Below are 26,146 nucleotides of genomic sequence, written 5' to 3' on the forward strand. Positions count from 1 at the left end.
TTGTAAATGATAGAGTCTCACCGTGTTGCCCAGGCTGGTCTCGAACTGCTGGCCTCAAGTGATTCTCTTGCCTTGGCCTCTCAAAGTGCTGGGATTACAGGTGTGAGCCACTGCCTCTGGCCCAGCTTTATTTTTCCTTCCCATGATTGTGTTGACTATTTACGGTCCTTTCAGATTCCATATTAATTTTAGGATGTTTTTTGTATTTCTGCAAAAAAATGCCTGGGATTTTGATAGGATTGCATTGAATCTGTAGATCACTTTTGGTAGTAGAGACATTTTAACAATATTAAGTGTTCTATTCCATGAACACAGGATACCTTTCCAATTATTTGTGTTTTATTTAATTTCTTTCAGCAATATTTTACAGTTTTCTGTATAAAAGTCTTTCATCCCTTTGATTAAGTTTATGTCTAAGTATTTTATTATTTTTGATGCTATTGTAAGTGGGATTGTTTTCCTAATTTCCTTTTTGAATTGTTCCTTGTGTATAGAAACACAACAAATTTTTGTGCATTGGTATTGTATTCTGCAACATTGCTGTATTTTGTTTATTAGTTCTAAATTTTATTTTATTCTTTTGAGATGAAGTCTTGCTCTGTTGCCCAGGTTGGAATGCAGTGGCACGATCTTGGCTCACTGCAACCTCTGCCTCCCAGGTTCAAGTGATTCCCCTGCCTCAGCCTCCCGAATAGCTGGGACTACAGGCATGCACCACAACACCCAGCTCATTTTTGTATCTTTAGTAGAGACGGGGTTTCACCATGTTGGCTGGGATGATCTCCATCGCTCTCTCTTTTTTTTTTTTTTTCCCCTGAGACAGAGTTTTGCTTTTGTTGCCCAGGCTGGAGTACAATGGCGCAATCTTGGCTCACTGAAACCTCCACCTCCTGGGTTCAAGCGATTCTCTGGCCTCAGCCTCCCAAGTAGCTGGGATTACAGGTGTGCACCACTATGCCTGCCTAATTTTGTATTTTTTAAGCAGAGATAGGGTTTCGTCATTTGATCAGGCTGGTCTCAAACTCCTGGCCTCAAGTGATCTACCCACCTCGGCCTGACCTCAAGTGATCCACCCGCCTGGCCGGTCTGGATCTCTTGACCTCGTGATCTGCCTGCCTCAGCCTCCCAAAGTGCTGGGATTATAGGCACAAGTCACCACGCCTGGCCTAACAATTTCATGTGTAGAATCTTTAGGGTTTTCTATATATAAGATCATGTCATCTGTAAACAGAGATAAATTTCCTGCTGCTTTTCCAGTTTGGATGCCTTTTATTTCTTTTTCTTGCCTAACTACTCTGGCTAGAACTTCTGGTATTATGATGAATAAAAGTAATGACAGCAGACATCTTACCCTTTTCCTGATGTTGGAAGGAAGGCAGCTTCCAGTGTTTCACCATTGGGTATGATACTCACTGTAGGCTTTTCATATATGTCCTTTATTCTTTTGGGATAATTTCCTTCTATTTCTAGTTTGTTGAGTGTATTACCTCTTTTTTTTTTTTTTTTTTTTGAGATGGAGTCTCCCTCTGTCACCCAGGCTGGAGTGCAGTGGCACCATCTCGGCTCACTGCAACCTCCGCCTCCCGGGTTCATGCCATTCTCCTGCCTCAGCCTCCCCAGCAGCTGGGACTACAGGCGCCCGCCATGACACCCGCCTAATTTTTTGTATTTTTAGTAGAGACGGGGTTTCACCGTGTTGGCCAGGATGGTCTCGATCTCCTGACCTCGTGATCCACCCGCCTTGGCCTCCCAAAGTGCTGGGATTACAGGCGTGAGCCACCGCGCCCGGCCGAGTGTATTACCTCTTGGTCAGACCATTGGAATTATTAAGTAGCAGGTCTTTCTGCCTCTAAATGCTCTCTTATGTCTCCAAGCTGCAGCAAGTATAGAAAGAGCCTGGAGCATTAGAGCCAACCACCATGAGAGAAGCTGGGGTGTAAGGGGTGGGCAAGCAGCAGAAGGCCTAATACTTTTCCTCTACCGGACAATAAACAAAAGGGCTGTGCGGGCAGAGAGGCCTCTTTCCTCTGGTCCCACAGACTCCTCCCCTTTGGCCACGCCTCTCAGACTGTTCCCTAGCCCCGCCCACAACCCCTTAGACCACGCCCCAGGCCTCTCTAGTTCCGTCCCACAGCCACGCACGCCTCACCCTCTTCCCCCAACCCCCAGCCCTGCCGTGCAGGTGGGCAAGGTGGAGAATCCCACATTACTTACTTTCAGCGCCCTGGGAGGAGGATGAGATCCGCAGGGACCGAGTGGAACCCCAGAGCGTGTCCCTGTCGTGGCGGGAGCCCATCCCTGCCGGAGCCCCTGGGGCCAATGGCACGGAGTACGAGATCCGATACTACGAGAAGGTGAGTGCGTGTCTGGGAGGGACCTGGAGCCTGCCCCGCACCTGTCCCACCGCGCTTCCGGTTCTTCAGGCAGTCCTCCCAGCAAAAGCCCTTGTTACTCCCTTTGTAAATAGAACCGCCCGTCTCCTAGGGGCCCCAGGCTCGAGTCTCCCCGTCCTCCCCCGGACTCCTGCTCTTCCTCTCTCAGCTCAGGTCTATCTCCATCACCAACCATCTCCATTGTCCCCATGTCACCTAGTGTTTCAGTTGACAAAGAGCTTTCTCTGGGGCCCGGCCCAGATTTTGTGTGTCTGAATCTTATACGTACCATATGTAGAGCCCTTTTAAAGAAAAAGGACACAGAAAGATCATATCGTTTCTAATTTTACAAAAATGCCTGACCATGGAGCACATTGCTAGGTGTGGTGGTGTGCTGGTAGATGTTTAACAGCCAGCTTTCCAGAACAATAAATGTATGAGTTATTATAATTCCAATCATATAAAAAATGTGTAGCACAGCATTTACAGTGATAATAAAATATGTACAGAACTCTTGATTGTGAACTCCATATAGCCAATTGATCCCCATAGGATACTTGTGCTGATTTTTGCTGACCTCTTGTATCCATTGTCAATCTGTGGTTGCAGCTTAGCTGTGATGTAACAAATGGAGTCACATCCCAATCTGCTCTTTTCCCCATAAGTTTATTATCTTTTTTTTTTTTTTTTTTTTTTTTTTGAGACGGAGTCTGGCTCTGTCACCCAGGCTGGAGTGCAGTGGCGCGATCTCGGCTCACTGCAAGCTCCGTCTCCCGGGTTTACGCCATTCTCCTGCCTCAGCCTCCCGAGTAGCTGGGACTACAGGCGCCCGCCACCTCGCCCGGCTAGTTTTTTTGTATTTTTTAGTAGAGACGGGGTTTCACGGTGTTAGCCAGGATGGTCTCGATCTCCTGACCTCGTGATCCGCCCGTCTCGGCCTCCCAAAGTGCTGGGATTACAGGCTTGAGCCACCGCGCCCGGCCAAGTTTATTATCTTTATTTTTATTTATTTATTTATTTGGAGACAGAGTTTCATTCTTGTTGCCAGGCTGGAGTGCAGTGGCGTGATCTCAGATCACTGCAACCTCCATCTCCCAGGTTCAAGCGATTCTCCTGTCTCAGCCTCCCAAGTAGCTGGGATTACAGGCATGTACCACTACACCCGGCTAAGTTTTGTATTTTTAGGAGAGACAGGGTTTCTCCATGTTGATCAGGCTGGTCTCGATCTCCTGACCTCAGGTGATCCACCTGCCTTAGCCTCCCAAAGTGCTGGGATTACAGGCATGAGCCACTGCACCCGGCCAATTTATTATATTTAAATCTGATATGCAAGCTACCGTTAAACTGTTTCTCACTTCGGTGCAAATTATATTCACTAAAGTGAAACCTCTTTCAGCTTCTACATGTGTCAGAACTTCACTCACTCCTCAATGACATGAGGGACTCCTTTGCTGAAAATAGTTTTTGAATACTAGAAGTCTATTGAGACCTGTGAGTGTTGGGGGTGAGTGAGAAGGAGGAGAGAGTCCTGAGTCACTACTGGGTGTCTAACCTGGGTAACCCAGAGTATGAAGTACCACTGACTGAGATGGAGAAGCACTGAGGTGGAAGCACAGGCTTGGAGCAAGATGATGAACCTGGTTTTGCTCATCTAGCATTCAGGTGGCCTGTGAGAGATCCAGGTGGACTTGCTGAACCTTAAGGGAGAGATCTGGCCTGGAGAGAGAGAGAGAGAGAGAGAGAGAGAGAGAGAGAGAGAGAGAGAGTGTGAGTTGGGGGCTCTCAGCATAGAGACAGTAGCTGCTGCCAGGGGACTGGAGGAGAGAAACGAGAAGGGGAATGTGTCTGAGAAGAGTGGCCAGGACAGAGCCTTGAGGAATGCTGATGTTTAGGGACAGCAGCAAAGGACACTGGGAAGCAGGTGCTTAGAAAGGACTCACTGAATGGACTTTGAGGATCAGGGCACAGACGAGAGTCCCAAGGCTGAGGTGGGTGGATGCTCCCAGGCTGCTGAGCATGAAAACCCTCAAAAAGAGGAGCAAGGACCAGGCTCAGTGGCTACCACCTGTGATCCCAGCACTTTGGGAAACTGAGACGGGAGGATGGCTTGAGGCCAGGAGTTCAAGACCAGCCTGGGCAACAAAGTGAGACCCCCACCTCTACAAAAAAGAAATTAGCCAGGTATGGTGGTGTGCGCCTGTGGTCCCAGCAACTTGGGAGGCTGAAGCAGGAAGATCGCTTGAGCCTAGGAAGTCAAGACTGCAGTGGGCAGTGATTGCACTGCTGCACTCCAGCCTGGGCAACAGAGTGAGACCCTGTCTCAAGAAAACCCACCAAAACCCCAAATACAACAAAAAAGAAGGAACAAGGCCGGGCGTGGTGGTTCACGCCTGTAATCCCAGCACTTCGAGAGGCCAAGGCAGGTGGATCACCTGAGGTCAGGAGTTTGAGACCAGCCTGGCTAACATGGCGAAACCCAGTCTTGATTAAAAATACAAAAATTAGCCAGGCATGGTGGTGGGTGCCTGCTACTCCCTGCTAATCCCAGCTATTCAGGAGGCTGAGGCAGGGAGAACTGCTTGAACCCGGGAGGCGGAGGTTGCAGTGAGCCGAGATTGCACCACACTGCGTTCCAGCCTGGGTGACGCAGCGAGACTCTGTCTCAAAAAACAAAAAAAAAAAAAAAAAAAAAAAAAGAAAAGAAAAAGAAAAAAGAAACAAGTATCAGGTATAAAAGTGCTATATTTGAAAGGCTTCAGGGCACCCTCATGGAGCCTGATGAGCAGAAGCCTTGCTGGACCTGGGCGGGTATCCGGCAGCTCCTCTCTGGAGCCACAGTGCTTCTCATCTCAACCTTTCTCTCTGCACACCAGTCCAGCCCACGTTGCAGAGGGGCTTGCTTGCAGCACATTGCCAATGCCCAGGTGGGCAGCCTTGTTCCTTCCTCCTCCCTGCCCCTAGCCTGCCCTACCTTGGAGGTCCTGAAGCCACTGCTTCTCCGTCTTTCAATGGATTGTTGAGATGCCTGGAAGAGAGATTCTGATTGGCCCAGCTTGGGTCAAAGTTCGTCCCAATTCCTGAATGCTATGGTCAAAAAGCTGGAGCCACAGAATATCAGCGGGGAGAGTAACCTTCCAGGGCTGTGAATATGGCAGGGACTCTAATAAGGTGTGGGCAGGGACGAAACGACAGGAGGAGCATCTCTAGTATGCCATTGTCAGGTGTGTTGGGGTGGAGTGGGGGGCAGCATGATGTTAAGGAAAAAACACAGGCTCTGCAGGGATTCCGAGGGCGCACCGGCCCCTTCCTTGATGTGAACTTCACCTAAAAAGGAGGTGGAAATGCTGACTCCACAGGGCCATTGTGAGGCTCACGGAAGGTAAAGAGTCTCATGTAGAAGCTGGCACTGAGTAGGCGCTCATCAGTGATAGCTCCAGCTGGGGCCTTGGGGGAGTCTTTACCCCTCTAAGCTGGGTTTCCTTATCTGTGAAACAAAGAAATAAGATAATACTTTCTGTCCTCTGAGCCTTGCAGGACAGTTGTGAAAATCAGACATCAAGGAAAGGAAAAGCCTTGTGGGCCATTGGGGGCTTTCGTGGGTTAGAGCTCATTCTCTCATTCTGTCCTCTGAGGCTTCAGGCCTGCCTAGGGCACTGGCCCAGCTCAGCCTGGATGGACAGGCCCTGGTGGCCCTCATCCTATCATCCCCCGGAAGGAGGATCTGGCATCTTCTCTAAAATTTCTCTTACACAGAGGTGGGGCTATTCTCAGCTACAAGTGCCACAGAGTGTGGGTGGGAGCTTGCAGTGAAGACAGGGGCTGAGGATCCAAGGGAAAGATCCCTGGGAACCCCCAAGATGATTGGGGTTGGGTTTTCCCACTCAGCCCACGTTCACCTAAGGATGCTTCTCCTGCCTCCCTGTTCCTGTTCACCCTTTGTTCTCCTAGAACAGCGGACCTGGCGCTGGTGGGCTTCACTTCTTGATCTCTCTCCAGGGTCAGAGTGAGCAGACTTACTCCATGGTGAAGACAGGGGCGCCCACAGTCACTGTCACCAACCTGAAGCCAGCTACCCGCTACGTCTTTCAGATCCGGGCTGCTTCCCCGGGGCCATCCTGGGAGGCCCAGAGCTTTAACCCCAGCATTGAAGTGCAGACCCCGGGGGAGGGTAAGTAGTGTGTCTGAGTGGACAGGGACCTAGATAGACAGAACCCTGCACGGGGCTGAGGCAGGGAGACAAATAGAGGGGGAGAGTTATCTGGAGTTATCTGTGCCATGAAGGGAGCCTGCAGAACAGTTTAATTACAGCCTAATTAATTAATGACTTTGGAATCCACTGACTAATGCCTGTTCACCGACTTGAATTAGATTGGGAAACTGTCCTGGAGGAGCTCACAGGAGAGGGGTTTGTGAACAGCTATAACCCATGTCTCAGCTGGATAGAAACTCAGTTTGGATAGAGGCCCAAACATGGGAAACTGTCCCTTTCCTCACCAGGCCTTAGAGCGTGATGCTGACTTCACTGAAGGTTGATGGATATGAAGGGGTTGCATTGCAGTGATAAAAACAACAAATAAGGATTGCAACCAGGCGCGGTTGCTCACGCTTGTAATCCCAGCACTTTGGGAAGCCGAAGCAGGTGGATCACCTGAGGTCAGGAGTTCGACACCAGCCTGGCCAACATGGTGAAACCCTGTCTCTACTAAAAATACAAAAATTAGCTGGGCATGGTGGCGGGCACCTATAATCCCAGCTACTCGGGAGGCTGAGGCATGAGAATCGCTTAAAACCGCAAGGCAGAGGTTGCAGCAAGCCAAGATTGTGCCACTGCACTCCAGCCTAGGGTCACAGAGTGAGACTCTGTCTCAAAAAAAAAAAAAAAAGGAAGAATTGCGTACCTTAAGTGGGTAAATCACATGTTATGTGAATGATATCTCAATAAAGCTGTTACCAAAACCAAACAAAAACTGGACATTGAATATCCTCATCTGAAAACATCTCTGGCTTCTCCACAATATTGTGCTTTCCTCCCTCCTCCTTTACTTCCCTCCCCTGGTTCCTCTTCTCCCCACCCACTCCCCAATTCCCTGATGTGTGCAGAGCAGTTTAGCTGTCTTGTTGCTTTGCCTGCTGCTAACCTGGCCCTCAGGATCTCACCTCTATCTACCCTGAGCAGCTCATGAAAATATTTTCCTGAACAAAGGCGGTTCCCCCTAAGAGGCATTCTGGCACCAGCTGTCAAGATAATAATTCTTTCCAACCTGCTACATGACTCTAATCCAAGATAGGAAGAGCTCTGAGCCCAAAGCAAGGTGAAGATAAAATGTTGAAGGGGTCTGAGTTCTGGGAAGAAAGACCACACTTCTTGCCTGAATGCAAAAAGTGTTAGACCTCGGCCAGGTGCTGGAAAGAGGAGATTAAAGCTGGGGAATATTTGAATGTGTACAGATGGGCAGGGAGGCATTTTGGGGAGAGGAAGCCATCTGAACAAAGGCGGGCAGGTTTTTCTGGAGTGGGCGTGTGGGGGGCAGGAGCTGGGGGCTGTCAGTGGAGAAGGGCTGATGGTCTGCATTCATTGGGTACCTCTCAGTTGGTAGAGACTGCTGAGATCCCCAGCCCCCCTTCCTGTGGCCATGGCTATGGTTCTCCTAATCTGCAGAGTGTGGTTTCCCATGAGCTGTGTCTCCAAACTGAGATTTTCGTTTGTTTGTTTGTTTGAGATAGGGTCTTACTGTGTCACCTAGGCTGGAGTGCAGTGGCACAGTCACAGCTCACTGCAGCCTCAACTTTCTGGGCTTAAGTGATCCTCCCACCCCAGCTTCCCAAGTAACTGAGACCACAGGCGCTCGCCACCATGCCCAGCTAATATTTTTACTTTGTTGGGGTCTCACTATGTTGCCCAGGCTGGTCTCGAACTCCTGGGCTGAAAGCAGTTCTCCTGTCTTGACCTCCCAAAGTGTTAGGATTACAGGTGTGAGCCACCATGCCCGGCCCCCAGTCAAGGTCTTGGTGAACATTTATGCATCACCACTGTGCCAGTTACCTGTTGCTATGTAACAAGTTGCTGCAACATCTAGCAGGTGAAAACAACAAATATTGAATATCTTATTTTTCCATGGATGGGTAATATAGGTGCCTCTCAGCTAGGTGCCAGCGACTTAGGGTCTCTTCCAAGGCTGCCGTCAAGTTGTCCTCAGGGGCTGTGATCATCTCAGAGCTTAGCTGGGGGAGAGTTCACCTCCCTCCTCGGGGTCTTGCTGGTTGCTGCTAAGGCACGCTGTTCCTTGCCCCATGGGCCTCTCCTTAGGGCTGCTCACCACAACCGCTAGGTTCTTCCAGAGACTGTGAGCCAGGGAGAGGGCACCCAAGACAGAAGCCATTCGTCTTGTTTACTCATCTTGGGAATGACACCCCAGTACTCTTGCCATATTCTGTTCATTAGAAGTGAGTCCAGCCTGCACTCACGGGGAATGGATACCAGGAGGTAGGGATGCCATCTCAGAGGCTGCCCACTGCTGGCATCTTCTCCATTTCTGTGTCCACATGGATGCCTCATTTCAAGCAGTTCTTGGCAACTCTGTTCCCCTCTGTCCATGCCCAGACCCTTGACCCTCTTTACCTCTGGAACCCTGGGCTCTGAAATACCCTCTTTGACTCTAGCATTTTTGGTCTCTAACTCTCCTCTTCTGTTCCTCCTCACATGCTCTGTGACATCCGAAAGACAGCTCACTGGATCCTACCTCATCTTCAAGGCTTTTAGCTCCTCCGGGCCCCACACCCATCTCTACCCAGCCCCTGCAGATGAGCTCATCAGAAATACCCCCTAACTCTGCCAGCCCTCATTCCCTGGGCGTCTTGCTGCGTTCACCTGCTAGTCCCCAGACTTGGACCTTTCTCCTCCCCATGTCCCACGCGGAAGCTGCCTGCAGAGGTGTACTTTCCAATCTCAGTTCAGTCTTCAGGGCCACTTAGTACTTTTCCCATTCCTAATAGTTACGCCAAACCTTCACCTCTCTCAAGCACCTCCTCTCCATCCTCACTCTCACCTCAGCAGACGCCCTCATTCCTTTTCTTCTTGGGCAGGAACTCTCTCCACTGCTCCCTGTTGCCCACAGGAGAAAGTTTTTACTCCTTAGCTTAGCATTCAAGGCCCTCCAGGTTCTGGCTCCCCCAGTTCCCTCTGTCTTCCCACCCTCCAGCTTCCTATTTGCCACTCTCCGCCTTCGTGCAGTCTGTTTCCCAGACACATGGGACGACTTGCCATTTTCAGACCCAGCGTGTGCATCAAAGCACCATCAAAAATCCTTCCAATCTGCAGGTCCAGTTCAGATGGCACCTTTCTTTGTGAAGCCTTCCTCATTGACTTTAGGAAGAAATTATTGTGCCTCTGCTCAGCTCTGCTCATTTCTGTTTCTTTTTCCATCCTACAGTTAAGATTTTTGTTTCTATCTCACCCATAGGTTCATGCACCCCTCCAGATTCATCACTGTCTCCTCAGTACTAATGCAAACTGGGCACGTAGGTTGGATGGATGGATGGGTCGGTTGGAGAGATTGATGAATAGGGCTGAGAGCGAGGGTCCTCTGGGCTGCTCTCTTGGGGAAATAGTTCAAAGCAGAAACTTTGGAATCAGGCAGAGACTTTTGGAGTCATGCTCAAATCTTAGGTTCACCACTTTTTAGCCATGTGATCTTGGGCAAATTATGTAATTTCTCAACCTTAGTTTCCTCAGCTGTAAGATGGAGACGGTAATGCCTTCCTGGATTATTGTGATGATGAAACAAGACAGTATAGTGAAGGCAAATGGCCCAGTGTCTTGAATGGAGTAAGGTGCAGTTACCATTAGCCCTTTTTATTATTGTTGGTGGATGGTCTGGATGGGGCATAGGGAGCTCAGAGCAGAGGTCATTCCTCCTGCAGAGTGACTTTGAATCTCTCACTGCTCATCTGAAAGGCATAGAGAGAGGCCTGGCCCTGCCTGTCTGGACTCCTGCCTGTCTCTCTGAGCAGGAGCTGGGCTGCCGTGGAGGTGTCCTGCCCTGAGAGTAGAGGAAGCTCTTGGGACTCCAGGTGCCACTGTGGTCAGTGGGACTGCCTTGGCACCTCTGTGGCTGGGAGACAGTGCCAAGTGCAGAGGTGCTGTGGGAATCCTGCTACAGGGTAAGGACAGGAGTCTGCCCCGGGGCTTGCCTAGGAGCCTGGTCCTCTGCCCGCCTCAACCTCGTGATTTTCCTCCCAGCTGCCTCAGGGTCCAGGGACCAGAGCCCCGCTGTTGTCGTCACCGTAGTGACCATCTCAGCCCTCCTCGTCCTGGGCTCCGTGATGAGTGTGCTGGCCATTTGGAGGAGGTAGGTGGCTGGCCCCAGCCTAGGTGACCCCTGGTGTGCCATGTCCCGTGCACAGTAATGTGTGCTCACAGGTATCTCTGCCCGCTTTCCACACAGGCAGATTTGTACCCGCAAGCACACTGCTGTACAGATATAGGTGTGCGTTCTGGCCCCTCCCCCGCTCACTGTTCCTGTGGCAGCCAGCACTGCAGCTAGATCAGCCGCTCTGGGATGAAGGGGATTTAGCGCCTTAACTCATTAAATGTCAGAAGGCATCACTGAGGAAGGAATCAAGCTCTGGCTGCTCCAGTGTGATTAGGATTCTCCGGAGGTGCTCAGAGGCCCCCAGGCCTCTTGAGGCCCTTGAACACAGGAAAAGGGGGAAAAGACAGAAATCTTGTGTATGTATGTGTGTGGGAGGGGCAGGACAGGGAGGGCAATTCATAAAGCAGAAACCTCCCACCCCTAGCAGAAAGAAGCTTGCAGGAGGGTGAGCAGAGAAAGGGAATAGGAGGAAGGGGAAAGACGTAGAGCTTGAGTCTGGTTCAGAGAAGATTCTAGTCCTTTTGCAGGCAGCAGAGGCCTCCTGGCATGTATCCTCCCCTTCTCCCCAGGGCTACACTCTGCTGCAGGCAGAGTCACCCAGATGGGTCCCAGGCTGCGCTGAGATCAGCAGACCAGAGAGGTTAGAAATTCTGCATGAGATGGGCTGGAGTGGGAAAGCAGAGGAGAGAGGTGGGTGGGCCAGGGAGCCACATCTCAGCATCCCGAAACTGCCTGGCAGCTGGATGGACAATGGGTGTTCATTTGGTACTGGCTATTTGCTTGGCCTTGAATGAGGCACTGAAAGTGACTGAGTGGGAGAGAACACTGTCTCGCTAGTCTAGAAGCCAGCTCTGCCTGGGCCAGGCAAATCAGGAGGGCAGGACAAGAGTAGGGAGCTCCTTGCTCATGGAGAATGAAGGTCCATGTGCTGGACCTGTTGAAAAAGCAGGGATGGGCCGGGCGCGGTGGCTCAAGCCTGTAATCCCAGCACTTTGGGAGGCCGAGATGGGTGGATCACGAGGTCAGCAGATCGAGACCATCCTGGCTAACCTGGTGAAACCCCATCTCTACTGAAAATATAAAAAACTAGCCAGGCGAGATGGTGGGTGCCTGTAGTCCCAGCTACTTGGGAGGCTGAGGCAGGTGAATGGCGTAAACCTGGGAGGCGGAGCTTGCAGTGAGCTGAGATCCGGCCACTGCACTGCAGCCTGGGCGACAGAGCGAGACTCCATCTCAAAAAAAAAAAAAAAAGAAAAAAGAAAAAAAAAGAAAGAAAAAGCAGGGATGGACAGATGCCAAGAGCATCTCATCCTGGCTTTGCACTGAGGGGCTCTAAGAGGCAGAAGGCAGAGGGAGATGAGCAAGCCAAGAGCTCCTTTTCTGGGCAGAGGCTCTGCAGGACAGGAGTGCCCTGGGGACAGGTGCACTACAGAGGGGGATCAAGCCAGTGCGGGATTCCAAATCCAGCTGCACCGAAATGGGGAGAGTGAGCCTGGTTTAGCGTGGAGGGGTAGAGAGGCGTTCTCTGCCAGCATGCGTGTCCCAGCCTGGCGGGCTGTCTGCAGCACCTCTCACACCGTCCCGTGTGTAGGACCTGCTCTGCGCCGTGGTCCCTCACCTCCAGTTTCCCTCCTCTCCATTCCACCCTGGCTTGCCCACTTCTCACCAGCCCGTGTGGTCCAGTGGAAGCCTCTCTCCTCTCCACACCACGCACCCTCTCTCGCTCCTCCATCCACTCAACCTTCCCCACTTCATTTCCACCCATCTTTCCTGGATGTTGCTCCTCATTCGTGGAAATCCTGTCACCACCCTGGGTGATTTCAGTAGCTGCCAGGCAGCCTGTCCCATCCCTTGCCCCTTGGTTCTTTGACTTCTCATTCCCAAGAATCATCTCTTCTGTTCCTCCTGGCCATCCCCCTGGAATGCTTCGCCTCGTTACCTTTTTTTTTTTCTTTGAGATGGAGCCTTGCTCTTGTCACCCAGGCGGGGTGCAATGGCACGATCTCAGCTCACTGCAGCCTCTGCCTCCCCGGTTTAAGTGATTCTTTTGCCTCAGCCTCCTGAGTAACGGGGACTACAGGCCTGTGCCACCATATCCAGCTAATTTTTTTTGTATTTTTAATAGAGACGGAGTTTCGTCATTTTGGCCAGGCTGGTCTCAAACTCCTAACCTCAGGTGATCCACCCACCTCAGCCTCCGAAAGTGCTGGGATTACAGGCATGAGCCACCATGCCTGGCCTCACCCCAATACTTAATCCAGTACCCCTCTTGGCCTGCAGATTCCCTGTCTTTGCAGCTTGCTGTCTTGGCCACACCTGTCACACCTGTTCTTTAGCCTCCTCACTGGTCCCTGAGCTACTTACCACCAAACCTACAAACCTGCCTGCTTCTGCACCCATCCTCACCCCGTTTCCTCTAGAGGAGGTGATCCTCCCAGCCAGGATCAGTCCTTCCATCTATGACCGAACCCCACCCTTTTGCCATCTTGGGAGCCCACTATTACTCCTAATGTCCCCCTCTCCGCCCATAACAGTGAACATGTGTGGAGGCTTGGTAAGCTGTCTGACATGCTGCTGTCTGGCAGGCCTATCTTTATCTTGGTTTTATTAAAGAGAAAACGGAGCCACCCAGTCCCACAGTTACCGAGTGGAGGAGCTGGGAAGCAGGTCCGTGCAGTCAGGTTCTGAGCCCAGGCCGTCAACACCCTTCGGTGGCTGCTTCCCCCCGTGTGACAGCCTTGCTCCTCCTTCCCATCTGTATCTACATGTGATCATCTCTGTTGTGAAAACTTCGGAAACTCCTCCCTTGGTCTCTCCTCCTTGTACCTTTATGTGATTTCTCTCTACCACCCCCTCTACTTTCTCTGTCCTTGGTCTCCGTGATACCCTGCCCGAGTTTCCCTCCACTCTCCTTCTGTTCCTCTGGTGGTTCTTTTGTACTGTCCTTGGTGCTTCCTTCCTCTAGCCTGGATGTTGGGGTTTCTCAGACTTATTCCTAGTCCCTCTTCTCAGACTCCATCCTCTCCCTGGGCCATGCTCATTGCTCCTAATTTGTATCTGCAGAGCAGGCCTCTCTTCCAAGTTCCAGATACACACACGTTGAACCCCCTTCTTATCTTCCCTGCTTATCCCCTAGGCCTGCAAACTCAGATGTCTAAATATGAACTTTTTGTCTCCTCATCCCAGTAAATGGCACCACCATGAACTCTGTGGGCAACTTCTCCCTCTTCCTTTCTGCCATCCAGCAACCTCTCAGCCCTGTGGCCCCTGTCACCTTCATGTCACTCGAGTCCTCTGCCTCTCTTCATGCCCATGTTGACCCCATAGCTGGAAGCACTGCCAGCTCCTCTCCTGTGGTGACACCCGTGACAGCTTCCACTCTGCAACTGGAGCTCTTTCTAAAGTAGAAATCAAATCATTGCACTCCTCTGCTTCAACTCCACAGGGGCTCTCCTCTGCTCCCAGAATCAAAGCTCAAGTCTTTATCTGGGCCAGCAAGGCCCTGCCCCTGGGGGCTCCAAGTGCCAACCTGTGGCTTTGTTGACTGTGATGCGGTCCTTTGGCCCGTGGCTGCCTCTGTCTCAGGAAGCCATCCACAATGAGCTCAGATCAGGTCAGGGCTGTCTGTCCCATGTCCCCACAGTACACCGCCCTTCTTTGCCAGCACTGATGAGTGGGCTTGTGGCTAACTCTCCGTGTTTGTTTTCCTGACCATACCAGAAGCTGCCCCTGAGTGGGTCCGCTTGCCTCATTCACACTTTCATAAAACCGCAGGTTGGGGTCAGCTGGGGGCCTGCAGTCAGGGTATGGATTGGGTGCCTCTGGAGTTGCAATAATTTTCACTGTGTGAAAGTAGCTAGGGATGGTGGTGGTGGTGAGGGTTTGGTCTAGGGCTACGGTTGTATCTGTGCCATGGGGAGGTTGTCAAACCACAGAGAAACTTTTAAACCAGCTGGACAGGAAGGTCCCTCCCCCAGGGCACAGGCCTTGTCTTTTGAAGGGACCAAGGGGCACTGCCCTCAGTGCTCTGCAATGGGAAGGGCTGGGGTGGCCTGGCTGAAAGAATGATCCTGAACTCCCTGCCAGGCCCTGCAGCTATGGTAAAGGAGGAGGGGACGCCCATGATGAAGAGGAGCTGTATTTCCACTGTGAGTTGGCTGGGCCTGGCTGGGGAGGGGCGGGCTCCACCTTGCCTCACTCCTCAGCCCTCTGCCTTGCTCCACTGCATGAGCCCGCTTGTCCACCCCAGTGGCGGAGGCCCCGTTCCTTAGGTTCATCTCTTTCTCTCCCAGTCAAAGTCCCAACACGTCGCACATTCCTGGATCCCCAGAGCTGTGGGGACCCACTGCAGGCTGTGCATCTGTTTGCCAAGGAACTGGATGCGAAAAGCGTCACGCTGGAGAGGAGGCTTGGAGCAGGCAAGCTGGGTGCCCAGGAAGACTTGTCCCCATCTGGAAGCCCCACCCACTCTACAGGCCCCGCCCCTACTCTGTCCACACCGCTATCCTGAAGCCCACCTCCACCCAAGTCCCTGCTCGTGTCTGGAAACCCTGCCTCCACACCAAGCCCACCCTCCACCCAGAAAGTCCCTGGCTTGCCTGATTATAGGGAAGAGGATGGCAGAGGGGTCTGTGACCCTCTCCTGGTCCTCAAGGTCAGACCTCTGCACACTACCACTGGCAGTTTAGTCCCAGGCCTTTATGGGGCTGTGGGGAGGGGCCTTTGCAAGCTTGGGGGCCAGACATAACTGAGTTCTAGTCCTAGCCCTCCCACTGACTCGCTGCACGATCAGGGGCATGGCCTTCTTTTGCTCAGAGCCGCAGTTTCTCATCTGTGAAATGGGCATGATATCTGCCTTCTGGGGGCTAATGTGGGGACCTCCCAGCACTCCTCACAGGGCCTGGCTGTCGGCTCTTGCTCTCTAAGCGCCAGTCTCCTGCTAGCCTTTCTTCCTGACTACAAATCCTCAACCTTCTGTGCTCAGAGACGGCAGCTGCTTTCACTGGGAGCCTGACATTATCCCCTGACACTGTCTCCAGACAGAAGCCAGAAAGGAGCAGGGTTGGAAGAATAGATGTCATTGTCATCCGTCCTGGGTCACATGGGGTTTGATGGCCATTGGCATGCTGGCATGTGCCCCGTCCTTTCTTTAAGACTTGGAAACCTCCCCCCACTGAGGAAGGCAGGGAGGAATCCCCATTTCACAGAGGAGACTGGCCAAGAAAGGGAACAAGATGGAATTCTAGGTCACACTGCTGGTACTTAGTTTACCAGGATTTAAACTGGAAACAGTCCATGATCTGGAGTCATTTTTTTTTTTTTTTTTTTTTTGAGACTGAGTCTTGCTCTGTCAACCAGTCTGAAGTGCAGTGGCACAATCTTAGCTCACTGCAACCTCTGCCTCCTGGGTTCAAGTGATTTTCCTGCCTTCTCAAGTAGCTGGGATCACAGGCATGCGCCACCATGCCTGGTTAATTTTTGTATTTTCAGTAGAGACTGGGTTTCGCTATGTTGGCCAGGCTGGTCAGAGTCACTTTCTCCTTGGCTCAGCCTGTTCAGCTCAGCCAGAGCAGTGGCCTCTGGCAGTATCTGATGTGCTGTTTCCCCACAGGGCGGTTTGGGGAGCTGTGCTGTGGCTGCCTGCAGCTCCCCGGTCGCCAGGAGCTGCCCGTAGCCGTGCACACGCTGAGGGACAGCGCCTCCGACTCACAGAGGCTTGGCTTCCTGGCGGAGGCCCTCACTCTGGGCCAGTTTGACCATAGCCACATCGTGCGGCTGGAGGGTGTTGTCACCCGAGGTAGGGCCCGGTGCTCCCTTGCTGCTGCCCAGCCCACGAGTATGGTGGGTGGAAATGATGGGGTGGGAGTTTGGGGTGCCCCTGCCCCTCCAGGTCCTTCCCTCAGCCATGGGAGGGAGCTTCAGCCAGGGACCTCAGCTTTCACTGACTCAGGGTGGCCCTTCTCCTAGAGTGGCCACTCTGGCTCAGAATGACCTTTCTTTTTTTTTTTTTTTGAGATGGAGTCTTGCTCTGTCGCCCAGGCTGGAGTGCAGTGGCGTGATCTTGGCTCACTGCAAGCTCTGCCTCCCAGGTTCACACCATTCTCTTGCCTCGGCCTCCCGAGTAGCTGGGACTACAGGCACCCACCACCATGCCCGGCTAATATATATATATATATATATATTTTGTATTTTTAGTAGAGGTGGGGTTTCACCGTGTTAGCCAGGATGGTCTCGATCTCCTGACCTTGTGATCCACCTGCCTCGGCCTCCCAAAGTGTTGGGATTACAGGCGTGAGCCACCACGCCCAGCCAGAATGACCTTTCTGACCTTTCAGTGATCTTCTGACCCCCTAGAATATCACTCCTAGAAAGACTGATCTTTCTTAGCAAGCTTGTTGCAGCTCATGACCTTGGCCTTTGTCCACCTAAGATGTCTCCTCTTTTGTTCCTCGGCATAGTGGACCCTGGGCTGGGCAGGAGGATGGCGAGATTAGGGAGCTTGGTGCTGGTTCTGGCTCTCGAGGCCCGGTCTGGGGCACCGGGGGGGAAACTTGTGTGTGCGCGGGGTGGAGTAGTCAACTTAGCATGTGTGTTCCCATCCCTGGGCACAGGAAGCACCTTGATGATTGTCACCGAGTACATGAGCCATGGGGCCCTGGACGGCTTCCTCAGGGTGAGTGGCCCTGGGGCTGCCAATGACCACTTTATTCTGTAAAGCGGGCAGGGGTCCCTCACTTTTCTCTTTGGTAGGGCTTGGAATTGGCATCATCCCCACTGGCCGGGCTGACCTGTGGTCACAGGGTGAACTAAAGCCTGGCGAGAGCTGGGTGACTGCCCTGGCGTCACACAACACCAGGGGATCCAAGCCCACAGCCCTGGCCTCAGTCTCCTCCCTCCACAGCGGCACGAGGGGCAGCTGGTGGCTGGGCAACTGATGGGGTTGCTGCCTGGGCTGGCATCAGCCATGAAGTATCTGTCAGAGATGGGCTACGTTCACCGGGGCCTGGCAGCTCGCCGTGTGCTGGTCAGCAGCGACCTTGTCTGCAAGATCTCTGGCTTCGGGCGGGGCCCCCGGGACCGAGCAGAGGCTGTCTACACCACTATGGTGAGGGTGCCCCCAGCCAAGCCTGCCTGTGCCTTCTGATTCCTGCCAAGCTGCGCTGGAACCCCTAGCTCCCCACTTCACTCCCTTCCCTGCCCCTCCACCCAGCTGGTCTTGGCATAAATGCGAGTGGACCTCCCCTTGAGGTCAGCTTTTGTGTCTTTCCCAGATGTGAAGCTGGAGTTGGGGGTTGCTTGGGAGGATGACACTCAGGGCTGGATCTAGGGCTCAGTCGGGTGGGGAAACCTGTGTGTCATCCAGTTCCTCCTTGCCCCTGACCTGCCTGCTCCTACAGAGTGGCCGGAGCCCGGCGCTGTGGGCCGCCCCTGAGACGCTTCAGTTTGGCCACTTCAGCTCCGCCAGTGATGTATGGAGCTTTGGCATCGTCATGTGGGAGGTGATGGCCTTTGGGGAGCGGCCTTACTGGGACATGTCTGGCCAAGACGTGAGTAACTGGTGACTCCAGCTCCATGCCTTCTGACCCTCTTACCTCAGGCCCCAGCTCCCTGACCTCTGCCCGTTGGCCCTCAGCCTTCCAGCCCCAGGCCCCTCTTCTCCGTCTGCTTTCTTCTGGTTCTGCCTGGCCACTGCCTGAGTCTTCCTTGTGTGTGTTGTGTGTGTGTGTGTATGTGTATGCGTGTTTGTGTGTCTGCGCATGTGTGTATGTCTGTGCGTGTGTGTGCGTGTGTGTGCGCGCGTGTGTGCATGTGCACATGCCTGTGTGTGTGCATGCGTGTTTGTGTGTCTGCACGTGTGTGTGTCTGTGCGTGTGTGTGTGCGTGTGTGTGTGCGTGCACCGTGTCCTGGGGAAACCTGGAGCCTCCTCTCTGCTCCCCATCCCCGTCGCCCAGGTGATCAAGGCTGTGGAGGATGGCTTCCGGCTGCCACCTCCCAGGAACTGTCCTACCCCACTGCACCGACTAATGCTCGACTGCTGGCAGAAGGACCCAGGTGAGCGGCCCAGGTTCTCCCAGATCCACAGCATCCTGAGCAAGATGGTGCAGGACCCAGAGCCCCCCAACTGTGCCCCGACTACCTGTCCCAGGTATGTTCCCACAGGAGACAGCCAGCCTCTTACCTGTCCATGGAGGGTCTTCCTGCATGACTCAAGTGCAAACCCACCACCTCCAACCCCCAACCTGTCCAGGAGCGATCGCTCACCCCATTGCCCCAGAGGGCTGTAGCCCTCCCACCTGCCCAGGCCCACCGCACTGCACATCCTCCTGGTCACTTCCGCGTCTCCTGGATTTTGCCTGCATCCCTGGGTACAATGACCTCTGACTGGAGAAATAGATGTGGTAATAGCCCTAACACATTTGTAGTCCCAATTAATCAAATATGTGAAATTAATATTCGTTGTTCCAAATATGAGTCACCAACCAGTCCTAGGCATGTCCTACCCCAGACTGTTCCAGATACTCCAATACCTTTAGCTGGCTCTGCCTCCACCTGCCTGAAGAACCTGAAGCCCTCGCCTCTTCGGGAAAGCACGGTGCTCATGTGAGCTGGGTCCAGCCCCAGGGCCCGGTTACCCTCCCCTTCTCCTGTTCATCCTCAGCTGGCCTCTCCCCGGGAGACCACCAGGTTTGGGCCCAGATCCCAGCTGTTGGTTGAGCACAGCTCCTCTGACCCGCAGGCCTCCCACCCCACTAGCGGACCGTGCCTTCTCCACCTTCCCCTCCTTTGGCTCTGTGGGCGCGTGGCTGGAGGCCCTGGACCTGTGCCGCTACAAGGACAGCTTCGCAGCTGCTGGCTACGGGAGCCTGGAGGCCGTGGCCGAGATGACCGCCCAGTGAGTCCGAGGCACCAAGGTCAAGGCCGGGGCTAGGGGATACCAGGGGCCCTGCCCCTGCCTATATTGGGAAGTCCCAACCTGTCCAGAGAAGCGGAGGGAGAGTGGAGGGCCTTCATGGGAGGAGCAGAAGTTGGGGTCAAGCCAGCTGAGTGTGACCAGCCTTTGTTTCAGGGACCTGGTGAGCCTAGGCATCTCTTCAGCTGAACATCGAGAGGCCCTCCTCAGCGGGATCAGCGCCCTGCAGGCACGAGTGCTCCAGCTGCAGGGCCAGGGGGTGCAGGTGTGAGTGGACCCCATTCTTCAAGGCAGGACTCCGGTGGGGGTCCAGACCCCCAGCCCTGCCCAAGGACCGTGGCAAGCTGTGCTCCAGCAGCGTGGGAGGGACTCTCTTCCTCCGCTTGGGCCTAGATCTGGTTTGGGGCCCCAGCTTCCCCGCTTTCACTGCCTGCCCCTCCCATTTTCACCAGTCTGAACACCTTCACTAACTCAGTGCCCCAGAAAAGAGGTTCAAGTCCCTAGAGAGGACCCCTGAGATAACAGCAGGAGGAAATTCGGGGTCTCAGAGAAGAGCTGGGGCAGGGATTGGAGGGAAGACAGTGGGTTGAGATTGCCCTGGCTCATGCCCTACTGCCATTCATACCCACTAGGGGCTGGGGCCTACCCCGTGGGGTGTTCCCTTTTCCCACAGACCCATTGACCAGTCAGACAGCGTGGGTCCCAGGGGGCTCTTGTTCTACCTGGCAGTGACTGCAGCTGCCTGGTGGCTCAGGCCTCGGGGGCTGTACCAGAGACGCATCGTCCTCAGCTCCCTGTGCCTTGGCAGGGGCTGACTGAATACTGGCCAAGGCCCAGGCAGGCAAAGATGGTGCTGAGCTCAGGGGCTGACGCCCAAGAGCCCTAGACTCAGGAGCTGGTTTCTGTGTTCCCCTGCCTTGAGCTGACAGTTCAGGGTGAGGCCAAGAATCCTGACCAAGCTGGGTCATGCAAGGCCCTGGTGTTCCCTGGGGCTCCACGAGGCCCTTGTGTGCATTCCTTTATGAACTCAGTGGCCAGGACATCTGGGAAAAGCATAAAGGGCCATGTCATCTCCCCAGGGACCCAAGAGCTTTTCTCTCCAGCCTTGGGGAGGGTGAAGAGGAGACTCAGAGACGGGTCCTCTCTCTCAAACAGGCTGGTCTAACCCCCAGTGTACAGATGGGGGAACTGAGGCCAAGTGAGGTGTCAGGGTCAGAGCTGGGGTCAGAACCCAATCCAGGGATGAGCTGGCTCTGGAGAGAGAGTCCTTGGTCCTGCCCTATGGCACCCCCACTTCCCTGTACAGCCCGTGGGGACTCTAGAGGTGACCCCCTCCAGCCAGCTCCGTGCCTTGGGCACTAGCCAGCCTTCCATGGAGCCCCTCCCTGCTCTGACTTCGTGGAGCCCTGGCAGGAGTGGTTGTGCTGAGCCCACCATGGAGTTCCTTATCCACAAGGGCCCCCGGGAATGGTGGGGCCCAGGATGCCAGGGCTTTTGTAGGGTAGCAGGAAGGCAGCTGGATCTTGGCAGGGCCACAGGGGCTGAGTTTGTTCAGGCCACCCCTGACACTTGTCTGCTGTGCTTGGCTGTGTGTGGGTGGGGTGGGATGGAGCGGGAAGGAGAAGACAAGGGGTAGAGAAAAGAGATGAAAAAGACACACAGCCTGCCCTTGGGGGGCTCAGACTAGACCAGGAGAAGAGCTCAGGTACCAAGAAGTAATTCCAGGGCACCATCTACCGGTGCCCAGGGCCCCCAGGAGCCCTCTGGGTCAGTGGGTGGGTGGGCTGGAGGGGGAGATAGCCACTCTCGTGAAGTGTGAAGCTGAGATGTAAGTTGAACAAGGCCTTGCAGGTGGGAAAGGGAAGGTTCTTTCCTTGGGGTGCGTGGAGTGTCCGGCAGGCAAGATGGCAGGCCTCAGACAAGAGGAGTCCATGCAGAGAGGCTAGCATGAGAAAGAGCCCAGAGGCGGAAGGTGCAGTGCATCTTTGCAGGGCACCCCAAGGTGGGGGACAGTGACTCACAGCGGTGCCTTTGGCCCCACCCTGCCAGCAGCAGCTCCTCTGCTCTTGGAATATCCCCCAGCCCCCTGCCTCCCCGTCTCCTGAGCACCTGCCCCAGCTCAGTGACTCTGGGGGTACTGGGGAGACCAAGATGTTGCTACCACCTTTGTCAGGGTTGGGGGAGCCCCCGGCCAGGTGCCCTCCAGGATCCGCCTTCCCCACCCCTCCTGGGAAGCCTGGACCAGCATCCCTTCTTTTGTGGATGGAGCCTCATCCCCATCTCCAGCTACATCAGTCATTCTCTGCAGGGAAAAGTCTCCTCCCGCTACTCCAGCTGTTCCTGCAGAAGGGCCCCTGGCTGTGTTGGCAGGACTTCGGTGTCCAGGGTAGATCTCCCCTCCACTGAGGAGTGAGGTCCCAGAATCCTGATGGGTCCCCGGCCTCAGCCCTGCACAGGCGTGATGCGGGGCGATGGCTCTCTGGGAACCCTCTACAGATCTATTTTTATATGGAACTTGTTCGCTGGACAGAGGTGGCCTGCAAGCCCCCATTACCCTGGTCTGAGCTCACCCTGGGAGGGAGGGGGCCAGTCGGAGGGGGTTCCTTCTGGACATGTTTTTATATTTCCTGGGTTCTCTATGCAGGATAATAAAAACTTGTCTGTGATAGGGTGCCTCTTTGAGTGACCGTTTCTTGATCATTGTATAGCTGGTGTGGAAGGGTTTCTGCCCCCTTCCTCGGGGACAGGGATGTCCAGAGTGTGCATCTGAGATGTCTTTGCATAGAGGTGAGTCCAACACTGCTCCTGCCATGAAAGATGTCCCAGGATCCGTGGCAGGACGGTGTGACCCCGGGTACTGAGGGGAACTGGGTGCCCTGGGTGTGTAGAGAAGTCTGTCACCCAGTCTCAGGAGCAGTAGAACAAGGGAGGTGTCCCAGACACAGTGGGGTCCTTTGCTGGGATAGACAGTACCAGGGAGGGCAGAGACCAGGAAAGGATGCCCAGCACTCAGTTTTGGATATGTGTTTGAGATGCCCGTGGGATGTGCGGCAGCGATGTCTAGGAGGCAGGTGGATATCTGGTCTGAACCTTGGAGCACAGATGTAAGTTAGAGACAGTTTTGGGGTCATCAGCGTTCAGATGGGGGTGGAAGCCGCGGTGAGAAGGAGGTCACCCGGCCAGCATGTGAAGGAGAGGGGAGACGTCAGCGTTGGAGGCACCCAGATGAAGGGGAGCAGTGGGAGAGGCCAGGAGGAGCTGTGCCAGTGCTGCTGAAGAGCAAGTTTTGGTGTTAAATACAGAGAAAATGGCCGGGTACGATGGCTCACACCTGTAATCCCAGCACTTTGGGAGGCTGAGGTGGGTAGATCATTAGAGGCCAGGAGTTCGAGACCAGCCTGGCCAACCTGGTGAAACCCCATCTCTACTAACAACACATAAATTAGCCGGGCATGGTGGCGGGTGCCTGTAATCCCAGCTACTCAGGAGGATGACACAGGAGAATCACTTGAACCCAGGAGGTGGAGGTTGCAGTGAGCTGAGATTGTGCCACTGCACTCCAGCCTGGGTGATAGAGCAGAAAAACAGACAAATAACAACAAAACAAGAAACAGAGAAAGCAAGTGACAGAGGAGGGAGCAGTGGCTGTCAGTGTGGGCACTGGGATGTTACCGGTGAGTGTATTCATTTGCTTGGGCTACTGTAACACAGCACCCGTGGCTTTGCCGACAGGGATTTGCTGTCCCACAGCTCTGGAGGCTGGAAGTCCAAGATCGAGATGTGGACAGGGTTGTTTCCTCCGGAGAGCTGTGAGGGAAGCTTCTGCTCTGGGCCTCTCTCCCTGGCTTGCCTGTGGCCATCATCCCACTCTGTCTCGTCACATCATCTTCCCTCTGTAAGTCCAATTTCCCGTTTTTATGGATGCCAGTCATATTGGACTGGTCCATTACCAGCCCACCCTAACAGCCTCATTTTAACTTAATCACCCCTTTAAAGGCCTGTCTCCAAATACAGTCACCTTCTGAGCTACTGGGAGTTAGGACTTCAACATAGAGGCCTGGTGGGGGGCACAGTTCAACCCGTAACAGCGACTTTGTTGTCAGGGCAGAAGCCAGATGAGAGGATTGGGGAGTGGAGTTTGGGAATCTTTGAGGAGTCCAGCGAAAGGAGGAAGAGTGGGCTGAGACAATGACCAGGACAGGCTGCGGGTGTGAGCCAAAGGGTGCATGGGCAAGGCCTGAGAGCCCATGCATGTGCACACATGTGCACATGGGCACACATGCACGCACACACTTGGACCACATGAGTCCTTGCATGTCTCAGTTGGCTTTCTAGTGCTTCTCCTCTCCGTGGCCCAGGCCATTCATGTTCTTTAGGCTGGGGAAGGCGTCTTCCTCATCTGCATAGCTCAGGACATGGAAAGTGCTTAGGGCAAGGGGTAGGGTGGTGGGGATGGTGATAAATCATACTCTTTCCCCCACTTCCTGTGCTCAGAGCCAGTTAAGTACTAATTCCCTGGGACAGGTGGAGAGTAAAATATCAGCTCTTTGATAAGGCTAACTGGAGAATGTTGCTTACCAAGTTTCTTTGAATCTAAGATGCCATTGAGTGTAACATGTCCTACCAAGAAAGAAACATCACAGTCAACTATGTTGTGCCATCCAACCGGAAGATGCATCCCAGTTTCAGAGATGTTAACATGTACGTCTTCAATGAATGAGATGCTGTGCATCAGGGACAAAGTGTGTTTCCCATCGTTCCCCTGAACTAGACCCACCCAGTCCCAGGCTGAGCTGGGTGGGGCAGACACCCACTGCAGGGACAGAGCTGCCCCCTCAGCTCCTGCCTGCATGATGGGAGCAGAGCGGGGTGCACCTTTCTTGTGGGCAAGCAGATCTGCAGGAGAAGCCAGATGGCACTGAGTCAAGCAGGTTGTTCCTGCTGTCCCTCAATTCCACTTGAGAAGCCACCCTCTGGTGGGGAGGAATGAATGAGGAGTGGGTTAGAGATGTTAGCAGCATTGCTCCGCTGAAGTCATCCCCAGGAGAGGCACGCAGCCAGGGAATGCAGGACCCCAGCATTAACACGGTGCCTGGCACACAGAACACAGGAAGTGCCCACTTGTTATTAGTGTTACTATTACTATTACCTAGCTGGTGTGAGGCACCAGGTAGACATGTGGTCAGGAATGGAACTTCTCTAGGCAGTGGGCCTGCTGATCTGGCTTGATAAGGTATTTGCCCATTCACTGTGCATGGATCAGGCACCTACTAGATGGCTGGCTCTGGCAGCTTAAGGCCTCACTGCCCAATGGGTGAGTCAGTTAAGTAAAAAATACCCATGTTAAGTAAAAAGCCATGGCAATAAGGATGAATTCTAGGTGTTTGGGGGCTCAGGGAAGGGCTCTGCCTGGCTTTGTTCCCGAGGAGGTGTGAGCGGGCTCCCAGGGGAAAGTGGGTAGTGTGTTCGCTGCCTTTGGTAGCCAATGCCTGTGTTCTGGACCTTACAGGAGGGTGTCTCAGTTCCTAGCATTACCTCCACCCCGTTGCTCAGGAAGTGAGTAAAACTCACACTGCACCACCTGCAGCTCTCTTTAAATCTTTTTGTACCCTTTGCCATTGAAATGGAACCGTCTGCCAGCATCTTGAAAAAATCCTGCTATTCGCAGGATATTTCCCACCCCAGTTTACTAGTTGAGCTCCTTGGGGTCTTGGGGCAACAGAAGCCAGAAGTTGGTTGGGCTCATGAATGACCTCATGTTGCCTGTCAGCGTCTTGGGATCAGATTATGTGTATCTCAAGCCTAGCTCCAAGAAATGTGTTTGATCAAGACTGCTTGTAGAAGTGTAAGAGGAAAATGAAAAAATCTAAACCAGACTTGTTTCCCCATTGTAACACCTTCCCTCCCCTTTCACTTAGGCTTCCCCTGGGCCCCTTCTCCTTCCTCCACCCAGCCCACAGCACTCCTTTTTATTTTTTTTTTTGAGACACAAGTCTCACTCTGTCGACCAGGCCGGAATGCAGTGGCATGATCTCGGCTCACTGTAACCTCTGCCTCGTGGGCTCAAGCGATTCTCTTGCCTCAGTAAGTGACTGGGATTATAGGCATGTGCCACCACACCTGGCTAATTTTTGTATTTTTAGTAGAGATGGGGTTTTGCTGTTTTGGCCAGACTGGTCCCGAACCCCTGACCTCAGGTGATCCTTCCACCTCGGCCCTCCAAAGTGCTAGGATTACAGACGTGAGCCACTGTGTCCGGCCAGCACTCCTTCTTGACCCTCACCTGGAGACTTATGAAGGGTCAAGAGGAGAAGGTTTGCCAGGGTGACCTTGGCGTTCGATTGGAAGGGTGTATCCTTGAAGATGGTCACCTGTCTCCATCCTGATGGTTCTTAGCATATTGTGACATATGTGTGCTTGTGGGTACTGAAAATTTGCAGATGGAGCTGCGGTCTTCCTGGTATCTTGGTGCCAAGGGTATGTTTGTCCT

At 53.5% G+C, this 26,146-nt stretch overlaps 1 protein-coding gene across 2 annotated transcripts in view; it reads left to right on the forward strand.

Annotated features, from left to right (window-relative positions):
• LOC105494747 (EPH receptor A10) overlaps positions 1-22,322 on the forward strand; it is a 50,772-nt gene extending 28,450 nt beyond the window's left edge. The window contains exons 6-17 of one of the 2 annotated variants that reach the window (XM_071095921.1): positions 2,221-2,354; positions 6,321-6,540; positions 10,612-10,720; positions 14,831-14,892; positions 15,037-15,162; positions 16,356-16,541; positions 17,356-17,417; positions 17,646-17,849; positions 18,142-18,291; positions 18,698-18,891; positions 19,483-19,638; positions 19,813-20,430. In XM_071095921.1, the coding sequence (XP_070952022.1) occupies positions 2,221-2,354; positions 6,321-6,540; positions 10,612-10,720; positions 14,831-14,892; positions 15,037-15,162; positions 16,356-16,541; positions 17,356-17,417; positions 17,646-17,849; positions 18,142-18,291; positions 18,698-18,891; positions 19,483-19,638; positions 19,813-19,927 (1,718 nt within the window). In that variant the 3' untranslated portion in view covers positions 19,928-20,430. Of the gene's footprint in view, positions 1-2,220; positions 2,355-6,320; positions 6,541-10,611; positions 10,721-14,830; positions 14,893-15,036; positions 15,163-16,355; positions 16,542-17,355; positions 17,418-17,645; positions 17,850-18,141; positions 18,292-18,697; positions 18,892-19,482; positions 19,639-19,812 lie in introns of both variants that reach the window. The other variant, XM_011763513.2, reaches the window with a different exon arrangement.
• The last annotated feature ends 3,824 nt before the right edge of the window (positions 22,323-26,146 follow it).

The sequence above is a fragment of the Macaca nemestrina genome, chromosome 1 (assembly GCF_043159975.1).
Source record: "Macaca nemestrina isolate mMacNem1 chromosome 1, mMacNem.hap1, whole genome shotgun sequence".
Classification (NCBI taxonomy): Eukaryota; Metazoa; Chordata; class Mammalia; order Primates; family Cercopithecidae; genus Macaca; species Macaca nemestrina.